The sequence below is a fragment of the Denticeps clupeoides genome, chromosome 19 (assembly GCF_900700375.1).
Source record: "Denticeps clupeoides chromosome 19, fDenClu1.1, whole genome shotgun sequence".
Classification (NCBI taxonomy): Eukaryota; Metazoa; Chordata; class Actinopteri; order Clupeiformes; family Denticipitidae; genus Denticeps; species Denticeps clupeoides.
In genome coordinates, this window is record NC_041725.1 from 9761607 (window position 1) to 9787502 (window position 25896).

The following is a 25896-nucleotide window of genomic DNA, read 5'->3' on the forward strand; positions in this document are numbered from 1 at the left end:
AATCCAGGGGTGGAAGGAGAGCGTGATCGAGGAGGGGGGGGGGTGAGAAAAAGAAACGAGAGGAAGAAGAGCGCGAGGGGTCCGCGGCGGAGGAAGTCGGGTCCTTGTGTCACCAGTCCCTCTCCCAGCCCGGGACAGTGGAATGTGAGGATTCGCTGCGTCTGCGCGATCCGCCGGTCCGCCCTCACCCTTGGCCTGGTCCCCGGACGAAACGCAGGAGCTTGGCGCGCCGTGGGGGCTGATTACGCCACGTCTTGTTTTCTACCGCACACCGTGACTGGCTGAGAGGAGCCAGCCACCTTAAGAGGAATATGGACATGTCTGGAAATATATCAGTTGTAAACAGGCTTCAGTTGATATGTATTAAATGTAAACTGTCAGGATCTTATTGGGATGGGTTGGTCCAAAACCCCCAAAATCCCGTTGAACCGTGGGTCAGGCATTTCCAGACGGGGAATTATCAGGGAATTTTGATAATAGCATGTAGTGCAGTAGCCAAAACCCGACGTTCCCTCTTTGTTCCTCTTTGTACCGGGTGGTAGTAGCCTAGTGGGTAACACACTCGTCTGTGAACCAGAAGACCCAGGTTCAAATCCCACTTACTACCATTGTGTCCCTAAGTTGCTCCAGGGGGGGACTGTCCCTGTAACTACTGATTGTAAGTCGCTCTGGATAAGGGCTTCTGATAAATGCTGTAAATGTAAATTTTGCTCAAAACTTTTCCCGCCCTAAATATGGGCAACATTCTAGAACGCGAAAATCTTTGCAAGGTCTGTGTGGACATACGTCCTTACACTTGCTAACTTGGCAAACATTTCGAGACACTTGGCTTGGAAACGAAGAATTCTGTGGACCGGCTCAGCCAAAGTGATGAAATAAAAGATCCGTGTCGAGGATGTCAGAGGTGGGGTTGAGGTTTTGGTTTGTTCCGTTCGGCGCGCCAGGCTGCCTGTAGTCAACGCAGTTCTGGATCCTGGAACCCCTTTTAAACCCCCGTTTCTGCTCAGCCTTTTTTCATACGAGGGGTCATGGAAGGTCGGCTTTTTGGTCCGGTAAAGTCATGGAAAAGTCTGTCTCAGATTGAATCACTTTCTCTCTCTGTCCACGTCTTCCCGTTGCATTTGGTCCAACATTAGTCAAGTTAAAAAGCTGCCAGAACTGAGCCACACAGCATACGTCGGTGATTCCGTGTTTTTTATATCGCAGTTCAATATGGTAACTTCGTAACTAACGTCCACCGCCATTCACCAGCGTGTGAATTCTGGTCAAACGTGGTAAATAAGCTGGAGACCTGTCCGCCACCACCGGACAGTCGGGTGTCGCTGTGGCCTTGTGCGGCTTCCATGCGGCCGAGACTGGCTATTGAGTTTCCCATGTGGCTAATCTCGTTGTTGAAAAACCTTGGGAAATGACACCACCCCCCCTTCCCTCGTCCCGGTACCTCTCCGAAACTCCTTCTTTCCCGCCTCCCCACCTCCTCGTCTCCGCCCCTCGGCCCCGAATTCCCAGGAAAAACAGGACATTGCAAAACAATCTCCAATTAAGTCGTGTTTTTTTATGTACTGTACAGACGGCCATGTGACCCCCCCTCGTTCGTGTCTCTTTCTGTGTCCTTGGCCATGTAGCCCGGGGCAGGAATTAGAGCTGTCTCCCAGGTCCCAGCCCTGGCACTCAGGGGGTGGGTTCAGCGCAGCAGGAGGGGGGGTGTTGCTGTGTGTCCTCGGTAAACAGTGCTTTGTGGGATGTGACTGTCTGATCCCCGAGGCCCTCAGATCCACTCATTTCGCTCCTCTCCGTCCCTCTCGCTGGTTTTCTGTCTTTCTTTCTCGCTCGTCCCTTCACTGTGCTGTTTGGGACGGAAAGCAAACGTCTCACACACATACACACACACATTTCTCCCACTGACCTCTCACGGCCATGCAGCTTCTCGCCAGCAGTGATGCTCTGGCCGTGGAGGGGGCGGAGCTTCCGTGTCCAGCGACACGTTGTGTTCTGGCCGTCTGGGTCCTGGCGCATGTTCGCGCTTCTTTTTTCTCCGATACTGTTCCCGAGTGTCCTCTGTCCACGTCTCTACGCTGTTGCATGCGTGACGTTAGGCCAACCTTAAAGGTTAAGCGGGACTAACGCAGTTCCCGTCGCTCGTTCTGATGCGGTCAGCCAGAAGACAGAACCCCCTCCGGTTTTCAGAGTAAAACCGCCGATTCATTCTTCATTTCGTTCTCACCATTCATTTCTCTCTCTCTCTCTCTTTCTCCCTTTTAATAAAGTTGCTCTCTTTATTTAATCACGGAGGAAATGATCCCTGAGTTTGGCTCATGGTCCACTCCCTCGTCTGTCTCCCCGTCTCTGTCTCTCTCACACGCGCTTTTGTTTCTGTCTTTGTCCCGCTGTGTTCTGACTCATGCCTGCCTCCTTGTTTGCGCGATCTTTCTCCAACTCCCTCGCCGGGCTCTTTTTTTTTTTTTTTTGTCTCCCGCCCTGTTGCTTTTTGACGTGCTTTTATTGTGATTTTTTTTTTGTCCCTTTCCTCTGCGTCCCCGTTGCCCCCTCGCTCTCCCTCTTTCTCCGTCCCTCCCACCGTGTTGAGGGTGAGGAATGTCTGTGTTGCAGACGCTCCGACTTCACGGTGAGGGGCGAGTGGAGACAAGTTCGGGGTATAGTTCGGGGAATCGGGCGCCATGCAGCAGAGGCCTCTCTCTCTCTCTCTCTCTCTCTCTCTCTCGCTCGCTCGTTCTGCTGGTCCGCTCTTATCTTCCCGGCTTCGCGCCAACCTTCTGCCTCGCTGGTTTGCTCTTCATCGCGTCAGTGTTTGCATCAGTGTTTCTAGCCGAGAGTTCTGTTTATTCCTCCATGGTTCGTCCTGCTACTGGATGTGGGAAGAGTTGAGCAAATCTGCTTTTCATTTACAACCAAAATTGTCCGCTGGCCACAGAAGAGAAGGAGTGCCACTGCCGATGAGGATGATGTCAATGATGAGACGATAACCATTCCGTTATAATATTTGGAGCATCATGATTTCAAGGCACCTTTTTTTTTTTTGGACATTGATGGATATGGATTTGCGGGGAGATTCGGTGAATCTTCGCGTTGGCTGTACTTGCAGCGTATTTACACGTCCCCTCGCCCCTCCAGCTGAAAACAGGTTTTAGAGACGGGGAGCTCGGGAGATTTTATGCGTGAATAAAAAAAAATGAATAAATGTGACCGTTGTACGGAAGGGGCTGAGCTGGCGGACCGCTGATTTAGGGGGGGCCGTTACCGCGCTCCTTCCTGCTGTATATTTACCTGAACGCTCCATTCCTCCGAGCGGCCCGCCTGTCCCACACTTTTACGGCCTTCCTGCATGATGCCCATGTGCGGATCTCCCCTGCCTGCTCTGGGGGTGTCTGCATATATTATGCCGTAAGTGCAAAAGCAGAGAGGAGCTGCAGTGAAAAGGTGGGTGGGGTGGGCCGGACTTTTCTTCCCCAACCAGTTGTGCAGTCTGGACTGCAAAATATAAACGTAACGGCAAAAATATTCGATTTTATTTAGAAATTTGTTTGTAAAAGTGTATAAAAAAAGTAAAATTCTGAATTCTGTATTGTAGGTTCTTTTATGGGTCATCATTTTTACTATATGACTCTGTATGATCTTAATGTAGGGTGGTAGTAGCCTAGTGGGTAACACACTCGCCTATGAACCAGAAGACACAGGTTCAAACCCCACTTACTACCATTGTGTCCCTGAACAAGACACTTAACCCTGAGTGTCTCCAGGGGGGGACTGTCCCTGTAACTACTGATTGTATGTCGCTCTGGATAAGGGCGTCTGGTAAATGCTGTAAATGTAATGTTGGAGTCATGATATCCATTTATTGTTTTGGGGGTGGCATATTGGCCTCATGTCTGCTCGTTTTAGGGGCGACGGGTATAACCCAGACATAATGGCTGCCTGTTCCTACGGTGGAGGAACAATGCTCCCAGCACCCACCGGGAGTCCTCATTAATATTCAGCGTTGAAAAGGATCCCTCAGATAAGGGATTTCTCAGTTTTTTATTCCTGCCCTGCTCTGACGGGACATGTTTTCTTTCGGCGTCCCAGCGGCTCCCTGTCCTCGCCTGGCTGTCTGCTCCAGAGGAAGTGGGACCGCTGGCTTCCACGCCGCCGCCTCATTTCCCCAACCAGCGCCCCGGACGGCGCTCTCTGATGCGGGGATACAAGATATCGGCCCGCTCCGGGGGCCCCGGCATGCTGGCGGATGTCAGAAGAAAGGAGCACAGATAAGAGGCAGGAATGATGCCCCCTGTGTTTCCTGGTTTCGCCAGATCGCTCGGCCCGATACGCCGCCTTTTCACGCCGCGCTCGGTAGCACGCCGCAGATCTCCGCCTGCAAGGAACCAATGTGGACCAATGGCGGCAGTCTTGTTCTCTCATCACCGTGGAGTTGCTTGTGTTTGGCTGTGTGTGTGTGTGTGTGTGTCTTTATTGTTGTTGTTGTAATTATATATTATTATTCCAGCACGGAGTGAGGGAACGAGTTTCCACTGATGGCATAGGGGCAGCATAGAGAACCTGTTCGAACTCGTATGGGGAACAGAAACACTACCCTCTGTATGTCGTGTTTGGACTGTACACACGCACACACACACACACACACACACACAAGTTGCTTTTGTTCATCAAAATGTAGCAAATAAACTGTTAGCGGTTAGCGTGGGCTTAAAGCAGCGCACCTGCTAGTTGGAACTCCAGCGAGGGTGTGTGAGGGGCGTCCAGCTTCCTACTGTCTGATCATCTTTTGGGGTTTGACCCTGAGGGCCTGTGTCGGGACCAGCAGACGCCCCCTGTCTCCGGGCTCTCCCCCTCTGCGACCTGTGACCTCGGGGTGAGAGGGGGCGTTAGTGAGAGGCTGGGAGAGTTTATTATTTCCTGCGTTTCCTCCTCTCTCGTCCTCAGAGAGTGCCTTGGTCACGGGGAATAGTGTGTGTGTGTGTGTGTGTGTATCACTTTACAAAATAAGTGCAGTTTATTCTCTTAGCAGAATCCTTTGACGTTTTTTTTGTTTCTTATTTCTTGTCTTGGAATGACCAGACAAGCCAATGCTGGTTTCTAACTCTCTCTCTCCCTCTCTCTCTCTCTCTCTTGGAATACAGGACAACCCCTTTTTCAGGACAAAATAAAAATTTTTTTTACTTTCTACTATCTGCCAGCACTGCATTTTTGTCTAGCCCGCAAATGTTAGATGCCGGTAAAGTGTATTGTTGTTTCATATTGTTCACATTTACTAATTCAGAATGTTTTCACTCTGGAACAACTGAAATTGGTTATGATCTGGCATTTGTTTGTGTCCACACTCTGAATCGTTTTATGTTAACTTAATAGTAGAAAATGAAATATGTAAGACTTCAGCGTGTCAGACTCACGATAGTGGATGTAAGAGCACTTTAATGTAAATGTTGATTTAGTTGCTACAGTAACCTTATATATTACAGAATATCCTCGTTCTGAAGTGCTGCAGCGTGGAAGCTCAGCTCCAGCAGTCACACCCAGGCGTCAACTCTATAATTTGAGCCTCCCCAGGTCACTGCGCCGGGCCGGGCCGATCTGGGCTGCTGTCAGGCCGCCGCTGGAGACTCGCGGCCGCTACGGCCGGTGTGAATATCGCAGCTGGGCGGCCATTGTGCCGCCGGCCTCCTGCTCCAACCGCACTTACACGCCAGAGAGTTGTGATCAAAGCCCCTCCGGATTACCCTGGAAGAAAGGAGGAGGAGGTGGCAGCACTGGAGGGGGCAGGAATGGAGGCGGGAGAGAGAAAGCGGGTCGAGGGAAGAAAGAAGGGTTCAAAAGGGATAGAGGAATGCTCCTAATTGCGTTCCTTCCACTTTCCATTCTGCGTCTCCTTTCGGGTCGTCAGCTGCCCGGCCGCGGGGGCGATGGCCGTGAGGCGAGGCCGCCCTTCAGGCTAGGCTGAACCTGTGAGGAGGCAGCACACTGTGACCGGAGAGTGATATTAAGAGCAAGCGGGAGAGGGTCTCTTCGCGGCCAGGCCATCCGGGGGGAAGAGGGGCGGGGTCCGGGGAGGGGTGGAGGTGGCCGGATGGTCCCTGGAATTCCGGGGCGCTGTGGAGACGCTCTCAGTGGGACGTTCATCGGGGTCAGGGGGGAGAGCTTGGCAAGATCAAGGCGCGCATAAGGGGATGTGTCAGGAAGATTGTTGGGAGCGTCGTCTGGGATTAGCCGGTGCCGGAGTCGGAACATCAGCGAGCCGCGGCTGGGCGTGCTCAGCTTTACCTGCGAGGGTGACCTTTGCTCTTGCCTTTCCTTTGTTGCATCATGCTGCTTGGTTTCCTCATTACTGGACTTCTCTCTGTGACAGCTTAGCAAACAGAAGGTTTTATGGTATGAAGTGTGTGTGTGTGTGTGTGTGTGTGTGTGTGCATTTGATGAGGAAAGATTATGTGGTTTCATTGTTCTTCATGTGGTTGATGTGGTCTGGAGTTCGAAAGTTGACCCGTTGTTCTCCTCCGGGCTTGTGTGTTGCAGGCGTGGTGTGTATACAGAGGGGCTGCGTAGGACGCCCCAGTGCTGCAGGCGGAGGTGAAGCTACACCATGGACGGAGGCCTGAGGGCTCTGCCCACGCTGCTGTGTCTGTGCCAGGCCCTGCTCTTCAGCCTGGCATGTAAGTGTGAGACGCCGCGCACCCTCAGTTCCACTGGATCCCTCCTTCATACTCTGCATACGTCCCTCTCGATGTCTCCCAGACACTTCCTCCCTGTCCTTCCGCACCGAGCCCGTCTCCGTGGTGCAGAAGCAGGGCGGCTCGGTCCAGCTGCGCTGCACAGCTCGGCCGGCCTCCGCGCACGTGTCCTGGCTGTTCGAGGGGCAGCCGCTGCAGCCGGGAGTCCCGAGCGGCGTAGAGCTGGCAGCCGGGTCCCTCACCCTTCCGGCTCTCCAGCCCAGCCAGCAGGGCTCCTACCAGTGCCTGGCCCAGACCCACAGCGGAGCCATCCTCAGCCAATATGCACGGGTCACCATCGCAGGTACGACCACAGTCACTAACAACACATCACACTCAAATTTAATATCTTTATTTTAGATCTTTCTGAGACCTAATTTTACCCATAAGGTCACCCCCCCTCAATTTATTTTCCTTTTTTAGTTTCTTTTGATTTTATCCAGTATTGTAGCTGACAAATACATTGACTTAAACACACATTCATGAATATACTGCACATACTTGTCAGGAAGTAAGGGCTTTTAAACAAGACAACCTGTCTGCTATGGTTTTTATCCTTTTTTTTTTTTTTAAATACAATCTGCTGTTCTGTCCTATACACATGTTCATGTGGTCATATGCACTCATATGTTAAATCCACACCACAAACATACATGATCACACTCCCGACTGTACCAACCACTTCATTACAGTCCCACTATGAGATTTCCCCAGGCAGCGCATTTTTTGGTGTCTGTGGCATTAAATGCAAATGAGGAGGAGAGCAGCCTATGGAAGTTGAGTGGGCACTTGTGGAAAGGACGTCATCAACACCGTTCACCAATGTTTTGCCCGGACAGGAAGTCGTGCCGGCATTTTTCCAGAAAAAAAAAATTGACCCTCTGGTTCTTCGGTGTCTCTCGTGACGGAACTAAAAGAAGATTTATTTGTGCTGCTTTTTACATCCAATCATCGAGCAACTGCAATGCTTTGCACATTTGCAAGCCACGACTGTCAGTGGAGAAATAGTTTCAGGGGAGGGCTGGGAAATTCTCTGGGCAGGCAAAGCACGACAAATTCCTGCTCTGACCATCTGAGCTGCCGCTTTCTGAATGGCCAAAGCACCTATCACCATTTCAAGCCACTGTAGCACCACAGACAGGCTAGGGGAACTCATATTAATGTTAAATAATCTCACAAAGTGAAATTTTCATTTTTGAAAAGGCAATTCTCTCATCCTGTTTACATTTAAGGCATTTATCAGTCGAAAATGGTAGTATGTGGGGTTTGATCCTGTGACTTTGTGGTCTTCTAGTTCATAGTCGAGTGCGTTACCCACTAGGCCTCTACCAACTTTACGTACCTGAACTCATGCTGAGACATTGATATGTTGCTGTTCCCTTCATGGGCAGATATCGAGGAGTTCAGTGAAACCCACCGGCGCTCGGTGGTGGCAGCGGCCGGCAGCACAGCTATGATCGAGTGCTCCCTCCCCGCCAGCAACCCACCTGCTATGCCACGCTACCGCGTGAAGGGGATGTGGATAGAGGAGTCGACAGGTAGAGGGACAGCGCTCACACCTGCATGCCTAAATGTTTTACTTGCCAGTGAATTTCCGTGGTGTTAATAAACGTTGGTTTACTTTATTTCCTTCAGATGAGTATTTACTCCTGCCATCTGGGAACCTTCAGATCATCTCAGTTTCTTCCACACATCAGGGCATGTATAAGTGCGGCGCATACAACTCTGTGACGAGGGAGAACAGGGTTGAGCCCTTCGGTACCAAACTTGTTGTGAAAGGTGAGCTATCAGATTCCATTCATTCTTAAAAAAAAGTATTTATTGTTTTTTTCAGTATTTTTAATGATGAATTATTATTATCCAGAAAGGTCTGGATAACACATATATAGAACAAGATGTTAATGTTAAGTCTCTCTCACATTCATTTTAAATTCAGAGGGCCCTTCCCCTGTGCGGATAGCCTATCCCACCTCCCCTGTGAACGTGTCAGTGGAACAGTCCATGTCACAAACTTTGGAGTGTGTCCTGGCCGGCAGTCCTTCAGCAGCTGTCAAGTGGACCTTCAATGGCAAGGCCGTGTCGTTGGGGGGCAGGAACAGGATGCTTGATGGCAACCTTTTCCTGATGGATGTTGCACCGGCTGACGCCGGGAGTTACCGCTGCATGGTTGAGACCAGGGATGTGGTCCTTGTCAGCGCTAACTACACTGTGAATGTACTCGGTGGGTGTGCAACATGGAGAGTGACTGTGACTGAGTGACCGATGCTGCTCGATAGTATTAGATCATTTGGAACACTTTAGGATTGGATAAAAGTCCAAGCTGAAGAACTGCATCACTGTGATATAGCTAATCACTTGACTGTGTAACAGTGACTTGATGTGGCGGGTGCAAAACAACAGAAATTTTTTTATTTAAATCATTTTTTTCTCACCTAACAGAACCCCCCTCACTGGTTGATGGTTTATCTGACAAGGCGGTGTCATCTGGCCACTCTGTGCGTTTCACCTGTCTTGCGAGGGGAAACCCCACCCCCAGTGTAACCTGGCTATACAACTCTCACCCAGTCACACCTTCGCCACGCCTCCAGATCTCCGGCTCATCACTGCGGATCTCCATGGTAACAGCACAGGAGCAGGGCATGTACCAGTGTCTGCTCGACAACAGGATTGGCTCAGTGCAGTCCACGGCCAAGCTCACCGTCCTATCAGGTATGATATTTTTCTCTCTTTAAAAAAAATGCTCCTTAAAGCGTCATAAATTATGCGTTGGTGCCGGGATATAACACCTACGCAGCAAGCAAGTTTGAAGGGTGCTGTGAAGGGTTTTTATGGCAATCTGGGGGTGTTCAGTGCAGGGAGGCAGGTTTGGCCGGCTGGCTCGACCGGCACCGTGAGAGTGGGCTTTGTACGCAGGGATAAGCCCCCGGACAGTGGAATGTAAAGGAGTCGCTGCAGAGGGCCGTGATGAGGACCAGACCACCCAGCTGTCAACATCACACACAACCACTTTTTTATTTATGAGCGCGTATCGCCCCCACCGCCACTCCTGCCCGACACCCCCATCCCCTCCGTACTCGACGTGATTAATAAAGGAATAGATATGCAGGCCTGGCTTCAAATAAAAGATTGTGTGGGCTGCTCGCTGTGTGCTTTCTTTCCTGGCTGATGGAGCAGGAGAGATTGATTTTTCTGTGATGAAATGCAGGTCAGAGAGGCTCAGTGTGTGTTTACTTTCAGAGTCAGATGCATTTTGGATATGCAGGGGAGAGAAATTGTCTGGGAGGTCAGCAGACCTCTGGAGAAGCAGATAATGTATCTGTATGGGGAGTCTGTACATCCCAAGTGCACATTTGGCAAGACTTTTTTTTTTAATAATCATTCTCTTGAAATATGTTATTTCTCATATGGAAACATTTTAGTGATATGATAACTTTCTTGAGGCATTGTGAAAATACAGCTAAATGTCACACACTGAGAAATAAATTAATATCACTATAAGTTTGGATCTTAAGTTGTGATTGGCTGAGAGGTTTCTTAGCAATGGTATTGTTTCAAATCTGATAAGAACTTTTGGTGTGATCATGTAACAATTAGGGGGCAGTGGTGGCCTAGCGGGTAAGGAATCAGAAGGTTGTGGGTTTGAATCCCGAACCGCCGAGGTGCCACTGAGGTGCCACTGAGCAAAACACTGTCCCGTCACACGGCTGCCCACTGCTCACTAAGGGTGATGGATAAAAGCAGAGGACACATTTCATTGCGTGCACCCTGTGCTGTGCTTGCTGTGAATCACAATGACAATCACTTCTCTTTCACTTCAATGCAAAAGTACTATTACTGTAATGCTGTCATACAACTGCAGTAATACAGTCCAATACAATACACTTTTTTGTTGGTTTGTTTTTAGATCAGAACTCTTCACCAGTGATCCTGTCTGCTCCCCTTGGTGGCACCTTTCGGGACGGCGATGCCGTGACCCTGTCTTGCAATGCTACTGGTCAGCCCCTCCCCATTATCCGCTGGTACAACGCAGCAGGTCCCATCGCTACACACCCCGCCTTGTTGCTCCAGCCCCCCCAGGCTGAAGCCAGGGCTCCAGGTGGCACCCCCCTCCACCTCACCATGTCCAGGCCTGGCAGCAGCACACTCTACATCCAGTCCATCACCACAGCCCATGCTGGCCAGTACACCTGCGAGGCCACCAATGAACTGGGCTCTGTTCAGGCTGAAGCAGTGTTGGTTGTCGGTAAGTTCTGAGTCTTACAGTTACGAAGTACAGTTGCTACCAAGAAAGAGTTCAAATCAACAAGCAATATATTCATGGTTGTTTTAAATGCTGAGGAGAGTAGCCGGTGGTGAACCACCATATTATGAACAACTGTCTTTTGTATCTGTCCTGTGGAAGGGTAGGAGTCAAAGGTGAGAAGAGTTTAGGAGGCAGGAGATGGATTGCGATGATGAGTGAATAACAGGAGGATTGCATAGAAAAGGCTTCAGCCGAGAAACATGACAGGAGAGGAAGAAACAGCAAAAACAGACCGGGAGCAAGTGAACAGACAGAGCAGATAGAGGCGGAGAGACCAAGTATGTGTGCTGAGCTCTGGTCTGCTTCGGTATTTTAATGGCGGTCGTGTGGAATGCAAGGCTGCTGGCCAGGCTCCCAGTACCAGCTCGAGTGTTACCAGCTCCTGGCCTGTTTGTTTTGTAAAGTAAACCAGTGCCACACACCGAAGAAACCTCTGGCCCAATCAGAACCCGTGTGCTGTTCTCCTCCTGACCTGGCCTGGCTTTCAAAGCTTCATCTTCATCTGTTTACACTCTACAAGTCAATTATACCCCTGACCTGTAACATACACACTTGAATGATGGATATTACATTGCTTTGCTGAATTGGAGGCGCTGATGCATGAAAAGAAGGGGTGTGACGAGATCTCGCACGATTGTGACGATTCTCGTAAGTCAGAAGACTTTCTCGCAAATCAGCATGACTTACATACGAGATGGCATGCCCACATCACGTTTTTTCAAGGCAGTTATTTGGCCACAAAATAGAAATAATGCATCGCTTTTTTTTGTCAACAATGACAATTCAGGTACAACATTACTTCTTTTGCTGCCCTTGGCTCTGCTTTCGTTCTTTCTGCACTTTTGAAGGAGAAAGAAGGATTGGTTGCTGCAGCTGTGCTCCCTGTGCGGCAGACACGCCCATGGCCAAGCATCGACGTGACTCGTATTTGTGAATGTACAGTCGCAGCGAAAGAGCTATACTCTGGTGGGCAGTTCTTGCGCAAAATTCCGCCACGTATGATCGAGTAAATCTAGTTGATCACAGTAATCGGGTTTTCAGACTTTAATTACAATCACTAATAATTTGCATAGCCTTACGTCAATTCCTGGATATCTAGAGGAATGCAGAGCTATATTAAAACGAAAGCACACACAATCCAGTGTGACTGGATAATGGTAAATGTTTTGCTAGTACCAGTGTGACTGGATAATTGTAAATGTTTTGATACTGACTAGCTCACTTCTCACGTCTCACACAGTGACGCACTCACAAAATAATATGTATCCTCTCTAGTCACACCCCTAATCAATTAGTTAGCCCAATTAGTTACTTAGAATAACAGCTAAGACCAAAAGAGGGCAATATAAAATCTATAGATCCTCTGCATTAAATTACCTAACTTGCACCACCAGATGCTTAGCACCATCTAGTGGTGCTTCCTTATATGACATTTATTACTGGGCAGTGGTGGCCTAGTGGTTAAGGAAGCGGCCCTGTAATCAGAAGGTTGCTGGTTCGAATCCCGATCTGAGCAAAGCACCATCCCCACACACTGCTCCCCGGGCGCCTGTCATGGATGCCCACTGCTCACTCAGGGTGATGGGTTAAATGCAGAGGACAAATTTCACTGTGTGCACTGTGTGCTGTGCTGCTGTGTATCACGTGTGACAATCACTTCACTTTCACTTTCAATATCAGTAATCATGTGAATTTCATTAATACATAATACAAAAGCCCTTATGAGTTGAAAAAGGGACAGGTGTGTTGTTAATAAGTGGAGTTTGTACCAGCAATGTTGTGGTCATCTGGTTTATAGACTGTCCCAGTAGATCACTTTAAGAACCTACCCCAGTGGGTACAAAAGTCTAAAATGCTTTGATAAAACGTAAGAACAATGTGACTTTTCATTGTGATTCTTTCCTCTATCACCTTTTGTGCTGCACTGAAATTTGATCACATTCAAGAATGAAGCAGAGCTGGTGAGCTTATTTATTTTTACACAAACTACTCTTTCTACTAGGGGAAAGAGCGCACTTATGGTCCTGGCTTTCCATAATGCACCATGTGCAGAGGATGGAATTTCAGTGCTCACAGTGTACATCCCTACACACATCATGCTTACACATGTGCTCATGCATCCACATGCACCGCACACAAACACAAATTGCACTCACATACACATGCACTGTCCTCCAGAAAAAGTCCCAGAGTAAAAAAATAAATAAAAAATCCTTACATTAACTGCCAAATCCGTGTCAGGCATAATAATGTTCCCCGCTTGCCTAATTTCCCAGGTGGACCGTTTTGGCTGTGGTGGAGCATTAATGGAAAAAACAAACAAAGCATTATTATCTGGGCTGCTTTTTCATGCAAACTGAACAGACACAGAGTAAAACTTTCCAGGCCTCACCTGAATTTCTCTGTCCCACCGCTGCCTGGGACATTCATTACTGCATCACCTTTCACTGAGACACAAGTCCAAAATAAGCTTAAAAAAAGGGTGATGTTGACGTGAGTTTGGGTAAGGACTGGGGTGGGGGGATAATAAGGAAATGAAAACTACAGTGGCTATAAAAAGCATTTCAGAGTTTTTCACCTCACTTTTACTTTTTCAATACGGAGTGCAGAGGGAGTTTCTTGGTGCTGATCAAAAACAAAGTCCTCTTTAAAGTACTTTATGACGTTTTCAGTATTTTTTTAATTAAAAATGAAAACCAGACCTGTTATGAACAAACACCCATTCACACAATACCAGACACGTACGACCTCTTTAGCTTCAGTCTTTCTTTTTTGCCGTAGGTCTGTGAAAACTGTTTCAAATCATATTCTGCAACATGAACAGATCAAGCGTCATAGTATAACCTAATTTGCAAAATATAATCTATATTGCAATATTTAGTGTAATTTGCAATATTCCACAATATAATAGTTTATCATTATGCCCATCGTTTGCACCGTAGTTAAAGCCATAGTTTACACCTGTCACAATTTACTGTTTTCTTCACTCTCGTAATATACTGGATATACTTTATTGAGAAATCTCTCTAAATGTATCATCCATGCTTTATCGAATGGAGTTTTGCTGCAGTTCCAGCTCACCATATTATATTTCTCCATTTGGTTGCAGTTTCCCCACATGTGCTTTTGGCAAATGACGTGATATTTGATGAGCCGTAAGTTGTTTTTGAACAATGGCTTTGTTCTTGCCCCAACATTAACTGCAGGCTTGTGCAGCATCCAGCCTATTGTCATCCAAACTGAGAAAGACTGTAACTTATTTAGATTTGGCATTGTTGCCGTTCATGACTAGTGTCTTTCAGGTTTTGGAGAGGGTGTGTTCTGTGCTGCTTCAATGTCTTAGGTATTCATGGACATTATTTTTACATTTCAAACAATTTCTGAACAATCTAAATACACCCCAGATGAACCCTACAATTTTGTCAACTGACAATACATTCAAACAATGTTATGGGATTTTTTTTTACCTTTTAATGACCTTTTGTGAAGGTCTGTATATCTGTACATTTACCCAGTTTATTTGAAATTTGTTGGATTAATTGATGGAAACTGAAAAAAATATTTTTTTGTTGACAGAACCTCAACTGACCCCAACAATGGGTGTGGACATGGAAAGCCTGCCCTCTGTACATCCCATGCAGAGAGATGGAGATGAGCTCTTCTTACCTGTGGAAGAGGGGGAGGGGCTAGACGACACCCTGGGCCCGCCCAAAGAGGGGGCCAGTGATCATCCCACACCTGAGGCACCAATCATCATCAGCTCTCCTCAGACACACAAGCCAGACATCTATGACCTGGAGTGGAAGCCTGTCCGAGATGCCGATGTCCCCATCAACGCGTACTTCGTCAAATACCGCAAGGTTAGTGGTGAAAAACGCGCCCACTCCATAAAAACCAACACATTACGTTATTCATGCTTAAACTAGTTTGACTTTATTGTGGCTGTGTTCACATAACCACCACTCTCGGCCCCGCCAGCTTCAAAGGCAGAGCCAGCACGGGGTAATGAGTGCAGTAAAACTGAGAGAGCGCCGGGTCACACGCTTGGTCATTTCCTTTTTTCTTTGGTAATAAGCTTGCCTCGCCTGTAAAAGTGATGCGGGCCTCATTAAGGCTCCACTGGCAGCCAATACTCACTGGCCCCGGAAAAAGTGACAGAGGCGTCTCTTAGGGAGACCGGCGTGGGCCGGTGATGGTGAATCACCGCTGGAACTGAGACGAACTTTTGTCAGATGGCTGTGACCACTAAGCTCTAATATCGCTTTGTACTTCCGTAGGTGGACGAGATGGGGAACGTGGTTGGCAGCTGGCACACGGTGCGGGTGCCTGGCAGTGAAAATTCCCTGCGCCTCAATGACCTGGAGCCGTCCAGCCTGTATGAGGTGCTGATGGTGGCACGTAGCGCTGCAGGGGAGGGACAGCCAGCCATGCTCACCTTCCGCACTGGCAAGGGTCAGTTTTCACACTCATACAGACACATTTATAGACTGGAATGAATGCAATGGTTACTTGTAACAACGAGGACTTAGTTTTTCTTGCTCCGGGACATAGTGGTAGTCAGTCAGTGGCAGTGGGCTACGAATTTTGAAAGTGAAGTGATTGTCATTGTGATGCACAGCAAGCACAGCACATGGTGAGCATAATGTGGGCAGCCATGAAAGGCACCCGGGCAGCAGTGTGTGGGGATGATACCTTGATGAACTGATCAAGTAGCCATAACTCAATTATATTGAGTTATCTATATTAAATGCATAAATACAGATGCGATTTCAAACATACTCATCATGCAAAGTGATGCAGTCATGATGGATGTCATTTTTAATTTGGGTTATAAATTGAGGAAATTCAGCTGCAGATGAATGCATCACTACAGAGCAGATTGATGGAACATAGACAGATCAACAGCAAACACTGTAATTACACATTACCAAAAGTAATGACTTTTAATGCTTGTCATTATTGTGATGCATGTGTTGAAATGATTGCTGTTTTTTTTTTTTTTTTTTGCCTTTTACTGAAATACAGAGAAGAGCCCCACCAAAAACAACCCATCCAATACCCCCTCCGTCTCTCTACCTGTGAAGACCCATGAGGACAAAATGCATAACACACACTTTGGCGTCGTTCTTCCAGACAGAGGTGAGATGCTGAGATGCCCTCAGCACCCTGCACCAACAGTCACCAGACCAGCCGTTAAAGCCGAATTTGGGCCACGATGTACAAATCTGTGTTGTTACTGTTGTTGTTCTTTATATTCTTGTTATTCATATATGCTGGAGCAAGATTCTAAATTGATATGATTTATCCTGGGTTTGACTTCTCTTTCCTGGACGCAAATTTCATGTGTAGATCCCAGGCTCAGCATTTTGTAATATAGTTCTGGACAGTTCTGGGCTCAGTATTTGGACGTGTCTGCGGTATTCTGTTACCCTGAGCCCTGGTATATTATTGAAAAAGATTTATAGCTCACACTTGATGCACTGAAACGACCCTTGGGTGAGAGATTTATTACCTGGCGAGGGAAAAAAGGTGGAATTGTCCTATTGACGTGTGCTAGTGCGATATGGAAAAACCTGTATATGTGTGTAGATAGAAATTCACAGGTGAATGTTTGGAAAAAACCTGGACGTGTGTGTTTTCACATTCTACTGGAATCATAAATTCTTTTTTTTTTTTTTTAACTAACCCTCTCTCTGTTCTCACACTCTTTCTCCTGGCTCTCTGTATCTGTGGCTAAGAGCCTTTACAGTAAGTACACACTCCCCTCAAGCATGCCTGCCCTGTATGTGAAGTGTGTGTGTTTCCTCACCTCCATTTTCTCTCCTTATTTTCCACATAAATGTTTAGTTGCAAAAATCCGTAATTAATAACCTTGTCTTTGGTGTCGTTTCTCTCTTTTTGATTGGCCTGTCACCATAGCCGTTCCTGAGGCTCCTGACAGACCAACCATTTCCATGGCGACAGAGAGTTCTGTTTATGTCACATGGATCCCACGGGCCAACGGGGGAACCCCGATCACGTTATTCCGCGTGGAGTATCGCAAGCAGGGGCGGAGCGCAGAGTGGGTGGTTGCTGCTGACAACATTTCCCCGCTCAAGCTCTCAGTGGAGGTCCGGAACCTGGAGCCAGGTGAGCAAACAAAAAAAAAATGTAAACAAAAAATTATGTAAATCAGGCATCAACCAATTAATCATCGGTTTAGCCTAGCCTCACAAATCACAAAACCACAATCACTTTCCTCAGGCTCCATGTACCGGTTCCGTGTGGTAGCTATGAACATGTTCGGCGAGAGCCCCCACAGCGCCACCTCCAGGCCATATCAAGTATCACCAGCCAGTTCTGCTTTCTCCAAACGGCCAGTGAGCGGCCCGCATATCTCCATCACCGACCCCGTCAGCGACACTCAGATCATGCTGCGGTGGACTGTGAGTATCGATTCTCTCCCATGATCATTAAATCTCATCTCGTTCACTATCCATCGCTAATAATTCGTAGCACTCACTGTAAATTTCAATTACTAAATACTTATCAATTACTAAATAAAAATAGATTCATATTGCTAAATGAAATACTTTGAAAAACACCATCATGGTGTGTTCCATTAGCAAATGTACTTCACTCATGTTGCCCAGTAAAACCTAAGCCGTTCGTTAAAGAACAGTCACTAATGCTCATTCGTTCTCCGTAATGCACACTCTACTACATGAACGCTCCTCATAGCACAGTAGCACTTACTAAAAATCATTACCACCAATAAATGAGTGTTCAGTGATACTCCTGATTATCTCCTGCTTGTTAATGCTTTTTTGAAGCTCAGTTAACGTATGTAGTACATCTCAGATGGGTCATACATTCAAACTCCTTTGTAGTTTTAGTGTTTAATTAGAAAGTGTGCTGGTGCTTGTTCCATGTGGAGTGGAGCGCTGCTTGTGTCAGTGTCAGGATTCTGTTGGCTAGGTCTGGAAGTTCAGGCAGGCTTCTGATTGGCCGGCTTGGCCACAATTAACGAACTCTTCCAGGGCAGATCAGGGGGTCCGGTCAGGTCAAGGGAGAGCTATTTCTAGCACTCTCATGAGAGGCGAAAGGTAATATGTTGAACATGGGATGGATGTAGTTTTTTTTTCTCCTACTCTTTTCTTATTTTTCAACTGATCTGTTCTCCTTCATGTTCTGTTTGAAATGGAATTTTTGAGTTATTAGCTGAGGTAATGGTCACTGCTGATATATTTTTGTTGATTTAATTTATTTTTTAGTTTATCTCCTTAAGAAGGCAAATTTTTCAAAGTTAGATTAATTGGCCGACTGCATTTGAGTGTACCACTTGTGAATAGGAATTATAGTAATTGATTTATCACTATTGAAGTTTCCTACTATCTACAAGACTATAAGATGAAGGCCATAGCTAAGGCAAAATTACAGTCAAAGTGAGACCTGTGTCCACACATTCTTAATGGAAATTGGCCAACAGTCATAGGCATGAAAAACATGCGGTCAACCAAATGTAAATAGGTCAGATATACTGTTGTCATTTTTACTACCTATAGTTTTGCTTCATGGTCTGCTTCCAGTCCCTGAAATATTGAGAGTAGCTGTACAATGTAGGTGTTTATCGTTGTGTTCTCTCTCTCTCTCTCTCTCTCTCTCTCTCAGTACACTCCATCCATCAACAATAACACCCCCATCCAGGGCTTCTACATCTACTACCGGCCCACAGACAGCGACAACGACAGTGACTACAAACGAGACGTAGTGGAAGGTGAGAGAACTGAAGAGCGTGTGTTTGTGAGGTAGCACACCAAGAGTGTGTTTGCATGTTTATGTCGATATATAAAGCCCAGGGTATTTTTCAGCAGATGCAGGCATATCCGGATGCCAAGGCCATTACTTTCGCGCTCACGTTTGTCTGTGTGTGTGTGTGTGTGTATTTGTACACGTACGCGTGTGTGTATGGGGTGGGAGGGTAACAGATAAGCAGTTGGGGGCGGGGCAAGGACGGGTCATTGTGCTGATTGATGGCCAGTGAGTGCTGTGCGGGGTAATGAGGCGGGGGAAATGTGTTTTTAATAAATGGCTGCCTCACTAATGGCCCTGAACTGCAACCCTACACCGGCTGGCCGAGAGGAATGCAAGCGGCGATCCCACCCCTCCCCCATCACCCCTCCCTACGTTCCTGTGCCCCTCTTCCCTAACCTCCGCACTTCCTGATCACTCTATCCAGCTTGCTGTCTGGGACACAAAGGGCATCTGATGTTATATGAGCTCTTTTACTGTGTGTGTGTGTGTGTGTGTGTGTGTGTGTGTGTGTGTGCGTGCGTGTGTGTACTTGGTTGCTTGTGTGTGTGTTAATACTGGGCATTTCATATTTGACTTGTTTTATTTTTACCAGTATCTGTTTATGTCTATGTCTGTATTTGCATTAATGTATTTAAAGCCTGTGTGTGTGTGTCTGTGTGTGTGTGTGTGCGTGCACGTGCATCTGTGTGTATGTACTATGTGGAAGGGTGTGTGAGTTTCTGGGAGTTTGAGTACAGTGGGAAGTCTCAGCTCTGCGGTGTGTACTGGAGCTGATGGAGATGTTGATAGCTGCTCAGTCCATCAGACTTTTAACAGAATGAGCTTTAGCAGGCGGCCATTTAGGCCCCTGGCGGCATGAAATAAACTATTTGTACCAAAAAAAAGATTGTTCTAAAATGTCTGATTAAAGAGCATGGTTTATGTATGCGTGTGTGTGTGTGTGTGTGTCCGTCCACTGAGACTACTGGAAACGAGCCAGAACAAACAGTAAGCTGCCGAATAAGGAGCCTGTCTAGAGTGTAGCGACTGTCTAAGCTCGAGGGAGCAAGAAAGAAAAAAGAACAAGTAGTAGAGGGGGATAGCATCAGCTTTGTGCAATTATCTCATCTTTACTCCGCCCACTTCCCTTTTGCCTCGCAGGCAACAGACATTGGCACCTGATTGGGCAGCTCCAGCCTGAGACCTCCTACGACATCAAGATGCAGTGCTTCAACGACGGAGGCGAGAGCGACTACAGTAACGTAATGATCTGCGAGACCAAAGGTGAGCGAGTTGCCGCCTACGGAATCTGGTTCTTACTCACATAGCGAGCGGCCGTAAAACACAGAGCTGTAATTACATTCCATCACTGCTGTCATTCCCGCTGGAAGCCGCACAATGGCAGGCATTGTAGCTTTAATTCACTGCCGGTGGTGTGGCGAGAAGTTGTCTTAATGTTCCAGCGATTTAAAAACAGGTGCCTGCATAGTCATTGCCACCATAAAGCCCAATTTAACCATAAAATCTGTACGGGCTTGACAACACATCAGCTTTTTGTTCCTTCCACATAGAAGCATATGTATTTTTACACTGTGAACCGGTGATTTGGCTGCTGAAGAGTGTAATTATTGCCCAGTTGTTAAACAGTTATTACACGAGTTGTTATATAGTTATAAGACAACGGCGTTCTTGTTATGGGTTCCAGCACGTCAGAGTCCAGGGATCCCCAGCCAGCATCCCATCACCCCTCCGGGCGTGTATCCCCAGGAGCCCCCTGCCCCGGCTGGTGGCCTTCTGTACCTGATTGTGGGCTGCGTCCTGGGGGTCATGGTGTTCATACTGCTGGCCTTCATTGCGATGTGCTTGTGGAAGAACCGGCAACAGAGCAGCATTCACAGTGAGTTCCGATCACTCACTCACCGATCATTATTATTAAATTATAGGTTTTGCTTTTTAGAGGTATCACCAAGATAGAAAAGTATATGTTATACTGAATTAGATTAGGGAGCATTTTTATCAATGGAAAAATAGTCAAATGTTTTATCCTTCAAAAGCAAATGTTTTCCCCAGACCTCCCAGAACCCATGTGGCTCATTCTGTGGAAAATAGCTGTTAGTATAATTTGGAGAAACTTCCACTGGAGTGGAAACTTTATTGAAAATAATTGGCAGCATATTTGTTTTTTTTATTTTCAGATTTCATATTTTTTCCTTAAAAAATAGTTGTGTTTTTTGCAGAGTATGACCCCCCTGGTTACCTGTACCAGCCGGCAGAGATGAACGGCCACGTTCTGGAGTACACCACCCTACCAGGCACCAGCCGTATCAATGGTGGCGTCCACGCTGGCTACGGCCACACCGCTCCCATGCTGCCCCAGGGCTGCCACCACCTCCACCACAAACTGCCTAACGGCCTGCCGCTGCTCAATGGCACCGCCGCGCTGTACCAGCCTGGACACGCCCACACACACGACGCCAGCCTGCCACATGAGCACCCGCACCACCTGCATAACGTGAGTCTCATTTTAAACCCAGTACCACCGTGCTGGTCAGGCGATGATTGGCAGCGTGTGATCTGAGTGTGTTCTGGTTTCTGTTGGCAGGGTGGGGGTGTGTACACAGCTCTGCCGCAGACCGACTCCTCTGACTGCATGAGCTGCCAGAACCTCTGCAACAACAACAGGTACCAAAACAGCTTTGGACAGTTCCTCATTTACCTTTATTGATCATCAAGTGGGCCCGAAGGAAGCAGGAAATGAAAATCCCCCCAACAAATGTCTCTGTCCTCTCATTTATGCATGATTTTCATTAAACTTAACTCACTCATACGCACTAGGGCACGTGTCAAACTCAGGGGCCACGGGCCGCTGATAACACACAAACTACGGCTCCCATAATGCAGTGCCCACTTTGCTGACAATCTGTACAGAGTTCGCATGGTGCTTTGGTGACTTTGAAGCACGAAAAAAGAATTTCGAGCTGCTTCACAAGCCATTTTCTCCGTTGACGTGGTAACGTCTCTGTTCCAGATACAGCTGCAGTGTAAAGATTGCGTGCAGCAAGGCGACTGAAGCACTTCATTCTGGTAGCTGTAGTTTCGGAGTTATCAGTGTTTCATATCGCTGGGCCATAATAATAGATCTATAGAACGTGATCTCACGAGATGTGGCCCGTGGGCGGCGAGTTCGACACCCCTTCACCAGGGGATCCAGTTCACATCCTACAAAACACGCCGGGTCAGGAAGCTGGCTTTATTCCCCCAGCTGGTGGCCATATCACTTCCCTGTACAAGGGTGGTTTATTCTGGGTCAGTAGGGCACACACACATCCCAAAAAAAACAAAAAACTTTCTCACACATGCAAGTGCACGACGTTCCCGGCCGGACTTGTTTATGTACTCTAGTGTCTGATGCACTAACAGTTTACAGTGAGCGCACAGATCCAGTGGCTCTAATGAGACCTCTGTTTGTGTACAGAGCGAGGGGGGGGGGTATTCACAGCATATCAGAGAGGAAAAGGGCCAGAACTCTGTGTGTGTGTGTGTGTGTGTGTATCTGTGCATGCATGTGTGTTTGGGATGTGTGCGCCCCTTGCGTCATTTACATTCAGGCATTTATCAGAGACAGTCAGTAGTTACAGGGACAGTCCCCCCCTGGAGACACTCAGGGTTAAGTCTCTTGCTCAGGGACACAATGGTAGTAAGTGACATTTGAACCTGGGTCTTCTGGTTCTTAGGCGAGTGAGTTACCCACTAGGCTACTACCTACGCCCATCACCTCGACTAATCGAGCCCCACTTTGAAGCATCTAGAATAGGCAGATCTGGTGGTGATTTTGTTGAATATTTTTAACAGAGCGACCAGTTCTTCTGCGTGAAATCCGAGAGGGAGGGCAGCGGCCAGAGCAGCAGCTGCTGCGCTCCGTTATCGGCCCCGCGGAGGCACAGCGGGACACAGTCGGTTGAGCCTCGCCAGGCTCCGCGCCTCCAGCTGCGATGTATCGCTGCCGCCGTCAGGGTGGGGATCCAAGTAGCGTTACTTCCCCTCGTCTCCCTGGGCTTTTTACCTGTAAACACGCGGCGAAGCGCGGCGACTCTGTGTAATGTTGAGACGACGACCCGGGCTTCCTGTCTTCCATTTGTTGGACATGCGAGGACGGCTGTGAGTGGTGCGCTCTCTGGAGTGCACAGTTTGGCGGCAGACCCATCGTTCAGATAGCGCCTGCAGAAGGGTCATTAGGAGAGGGGTGCTGTGTTCTATAGGATAGGAGGAACGAGTAAAGTGGAACGGTTCTCTGCTTCATCTGTCTTGCAAGGACACTAATCCACTCTGTGTCTCTATATGTGTGTGTGCGTGTGTGAGAGCAGGTGTTACACCAAAACCAATGGCACTTTCCCGGGCGGCACTCTACCGCTAATGCACCGAATGGCAGCCTGCCAGCCCGATGGCCTGGAGATGGTTCCTCTGGGTCACGTCCCGCAGCACTGCCACGGCAACGGCGACAGCAGCCCGCAGCTCCGTGGCATCGCCCGCCCGGAAGCACCCCAGCAACAGCAGCAGGGGGGCCAAGAGGCGGAGGAGGAGAAGAACAAAGGCCTGCCCCCTTCCCAGAATTCCTCTGTCTACTACATGGAGTCAGAGACGATCTGTGGAGAGGAAAGAGGTGACAAGCTGCGAACTCAACGCTGATCTAAACACACTCAGGGCTTCTGTGTTCTGTCACACACTGTCTCTGTCTCACACACACACAAATGCCGCTGTGTTGTGGGATGCTCCTCTGGTCACCCTTTCCCCAGGACACCCTCTCTCTCCCGCACATCTGCATTAAGATTTATAACTGGCCACAGATCAGCCTACGTGTCCCCCAGCTGCTAATATAAACAGATGAGGGGTGACGTGCGGGAGACACATGGACACCTCCTGCTCACTGGCAGAGAGAGTTGTAGACGTTCAGAGCGCTGGGCCGAGATAAAACCCGAGGAGGCCGTGCGATTTATCTCTAGCGTCTCCTCTCCGTGTGTGGTATTTATTTCTCAAGTGTCTTCTGTGTGTGTGTCAGTTATCTCTAAATGAATTTACTTCTGAAGTGTTGCGTGTGTGCTGGTGGTCTGCCCCCCCCCGTTCAGTGTAGGTCAGTTCAGTTTTTTTTGCAACAACAAGTTTAGACATACTAACCATAGTAACAAGTATCAACAATCAAACATAAATGGTTTTTATAATAACTATTAATAATAATTATAATAAACACAATTGTGTGTATCTATTTCCGTTAACTAGTAACCCCTTAACATACTATAATGTAATTGCAATACTAATACTACTTAATAATAATAATAATAATAATATTAATAATAGTGTGTACTCTGTGTGTCTCTCTGTTAGAAGTGGACTCTGGAAGATCCGTGCTGTGCTGGGACTCTCTGGCTTTGCCTGATTTGGACTGTAAGGAGAAGTTGGGATTCTTTACCAGCAGCAGGAACATGAATGGAGACCTAATCCAGCCCAGTGTGCAGGAGGTCTGAACACACTCTCATACAGAGACCCCCCCCCCCACAAACACACACAGCAGACAAACCTCCAAACACACACTCACACACACACATACACACTGGTACAAAGAGGAGAAGCAGCTACGAAGAAGAGGAAAAGAGAACGAGGGAAGAGGAGCAGCGGACGTGAGGAGGACGAGGCCAGCCGAGCCCAATCAGAGACTGTGTGTGACACAAAGGACACTGAAAGCCGACCTCTTTCTGAACCGCGAAAGAATGATTGGAAAATAAAATGACTGACGTGACGTATCTGGGAGGGGCACCCCCAAACCGATACATAACCCAGAGATGGGAGGACTCTAAAAGAGAAAATAAAAAAAGAACAAAAGCTTAGGTGACTTATTTATTTTTTGTAGTAGTAAAATATTATTTCATATGAATGTATCTGTTTTAAGAAGAAAAGTTTGTCTTTTATATTATTTATGCTTTTTGTTGAGATACTTTTTTTTTTTTTTTTCTGTTCCACACTGGGTGGAATTTAGCCAATGTACGTGTAAAGTTTTGTACAAACAATACAAAAGAGAAGATATTGGAAGAAGCTAAATAGCCCTCTTCTTTTTTCACCCCCGTGACATCTCCCAAATGCTCGGTGACAGGGCCGAACGGCACCTCTGTTATTTTGGGAGGGCCTTTGATGTGGTGCACCACGCGTCTCGCCGGCCAGCGGCTGCCCCGTGAACCGAGTGAAGCCCTCCTTGTCCCGTCTTTACCCCCACACCTCTCAAACACAACCCACCCCCCTTGCCCATCAGCCTCCCTGCTCTGCTGCCTGCGTCTCCTGAACCGTTTGATCACGGTGTCTGCTCTGTGAACCCAGAGCCCTGAGCATACTTTAGTTTCTTCCCTTTTTCTTCTCTAGCCATTCTGTTTTTGGCTACTCTTGCGTCACTGTTCATGGCGTCTGAATTCAAGAGTTGCTCGCGTCTGGCTTCAGGTGTCGGTAGCAGTAGCTGCTGCATGACTTGAGGTCAGGTTTATGTCGCTTTTCCTACATTTATATGACCAGAGAACTTCTACTCCACTTCTAGTCTCGCTAAGGCCAGCGTCTCGTGTACAGTCGTTACATACAGCGTCCCTCCCGCTCACATTCCCTGTCCCCCGTGGAGAGTGTGAGCCATGGAGTCTTGCTGGCTCAGTGTTGTCGGGTGGTTGACAGGGCTGGCCGCGCTTCAGTGCCAACAGCAGCGGCGCAGCGTGATGCATGGTGCCAGTCTGCCCGGCAGCCACTCCCACTCCGGCGCGCCCCGCATTCCTGCTGCCCCGATCACTCCCATTCATGTTCATTACATTTGTCATGGGGAACGAGGTACAGAGACAACGGGGGAGTTTACTGGACCATCAATTTCTCAGCTGACTGATGAGCACATTTTTTTCACTGAGTATTACTCCAGATATGAGACTAACGCCGGTTAGTTAATATGCCAAAACTGACCTTATACATCTAATGGATGAAATGAGGGTACAGGGCACACAAGGTGACATTCAAGGCCTTATGGGAACTGAAAACATCGCTGGTTTATGATAAAGAACGTGCCTTGAATAATGCAATCCACAG

At 47.8% G+C, this 25896-nt stretch overlaps 1 protein-coding gene across 2 annotated transcripts in view; it reads left to right on the forward strand.

Moving 5' to 3' along the window:
* Positions 1-24426, forward strand: part of cdon (cell adhesion associated, oncogene regulated) — a 29996-nt gene extending 5570 nt beyond the window's left edge. For both annotated transcript variants that reach the window (XM_028961561.1, XM_028961560.1), the window contains 19 exons: positions 6526-6662; positions 6745-7023; positions 8111-8257; positions 8355-8498; positions 8656-8940; positions 9159-9428; positions 10624-10962; positions 14599-14882; positions 15300-15474; positions 16048-16161; positions 16942-17151; positions 17266-17447; positions 18673-18778; positions 19957-20079; positions 20501-20692; positions 21033-21307; positions 21398-21477; positions 23160-23455; positions 24175-24426. In XM_028961561.1, the coding sequence (XP_028817394.1) occupies positions 6593-6662; positions 6745-7023; positions 8111-8257; positions 8355-8498; positions 8656-8940; positions 9159-9428; positions 10624-10962; positions 14599-14882; positions 15300-15474; positions 16048-16161; positions 16942-17151; positions 17266-17447; positions 18673-18778; positions 19957-20079; positions 20501-20692; positions 21033-21307; positions 21398-21477; positions 23160-23455; positions 24175-24314 (3711 nt within the window). In that variant the 5' untranslated portion in view covers positions 6526-6592 and the 3' untranslated portion in view covers positions 24315-24426. The remainder of the gene's footprint in view (positions 1-6525; positions 6663-6744; positions 7024-8110; positions 8258-8354; positions 8499-8655; positions 8941-9158; positions 9429-10623; positions 10963-14598; positions 14883-15299; positions 15475-16047; positions 16162-16941; positions 17152-17265; positions 17448-18672; positions 18779-19956; positions 20080-20500; positions 20693-21032; positions 21308-21397; positions 21478-23159; positions 23456-24174) is intronic.
* Positions 24427-25896: the final 1470 nt, after the last annotated feature.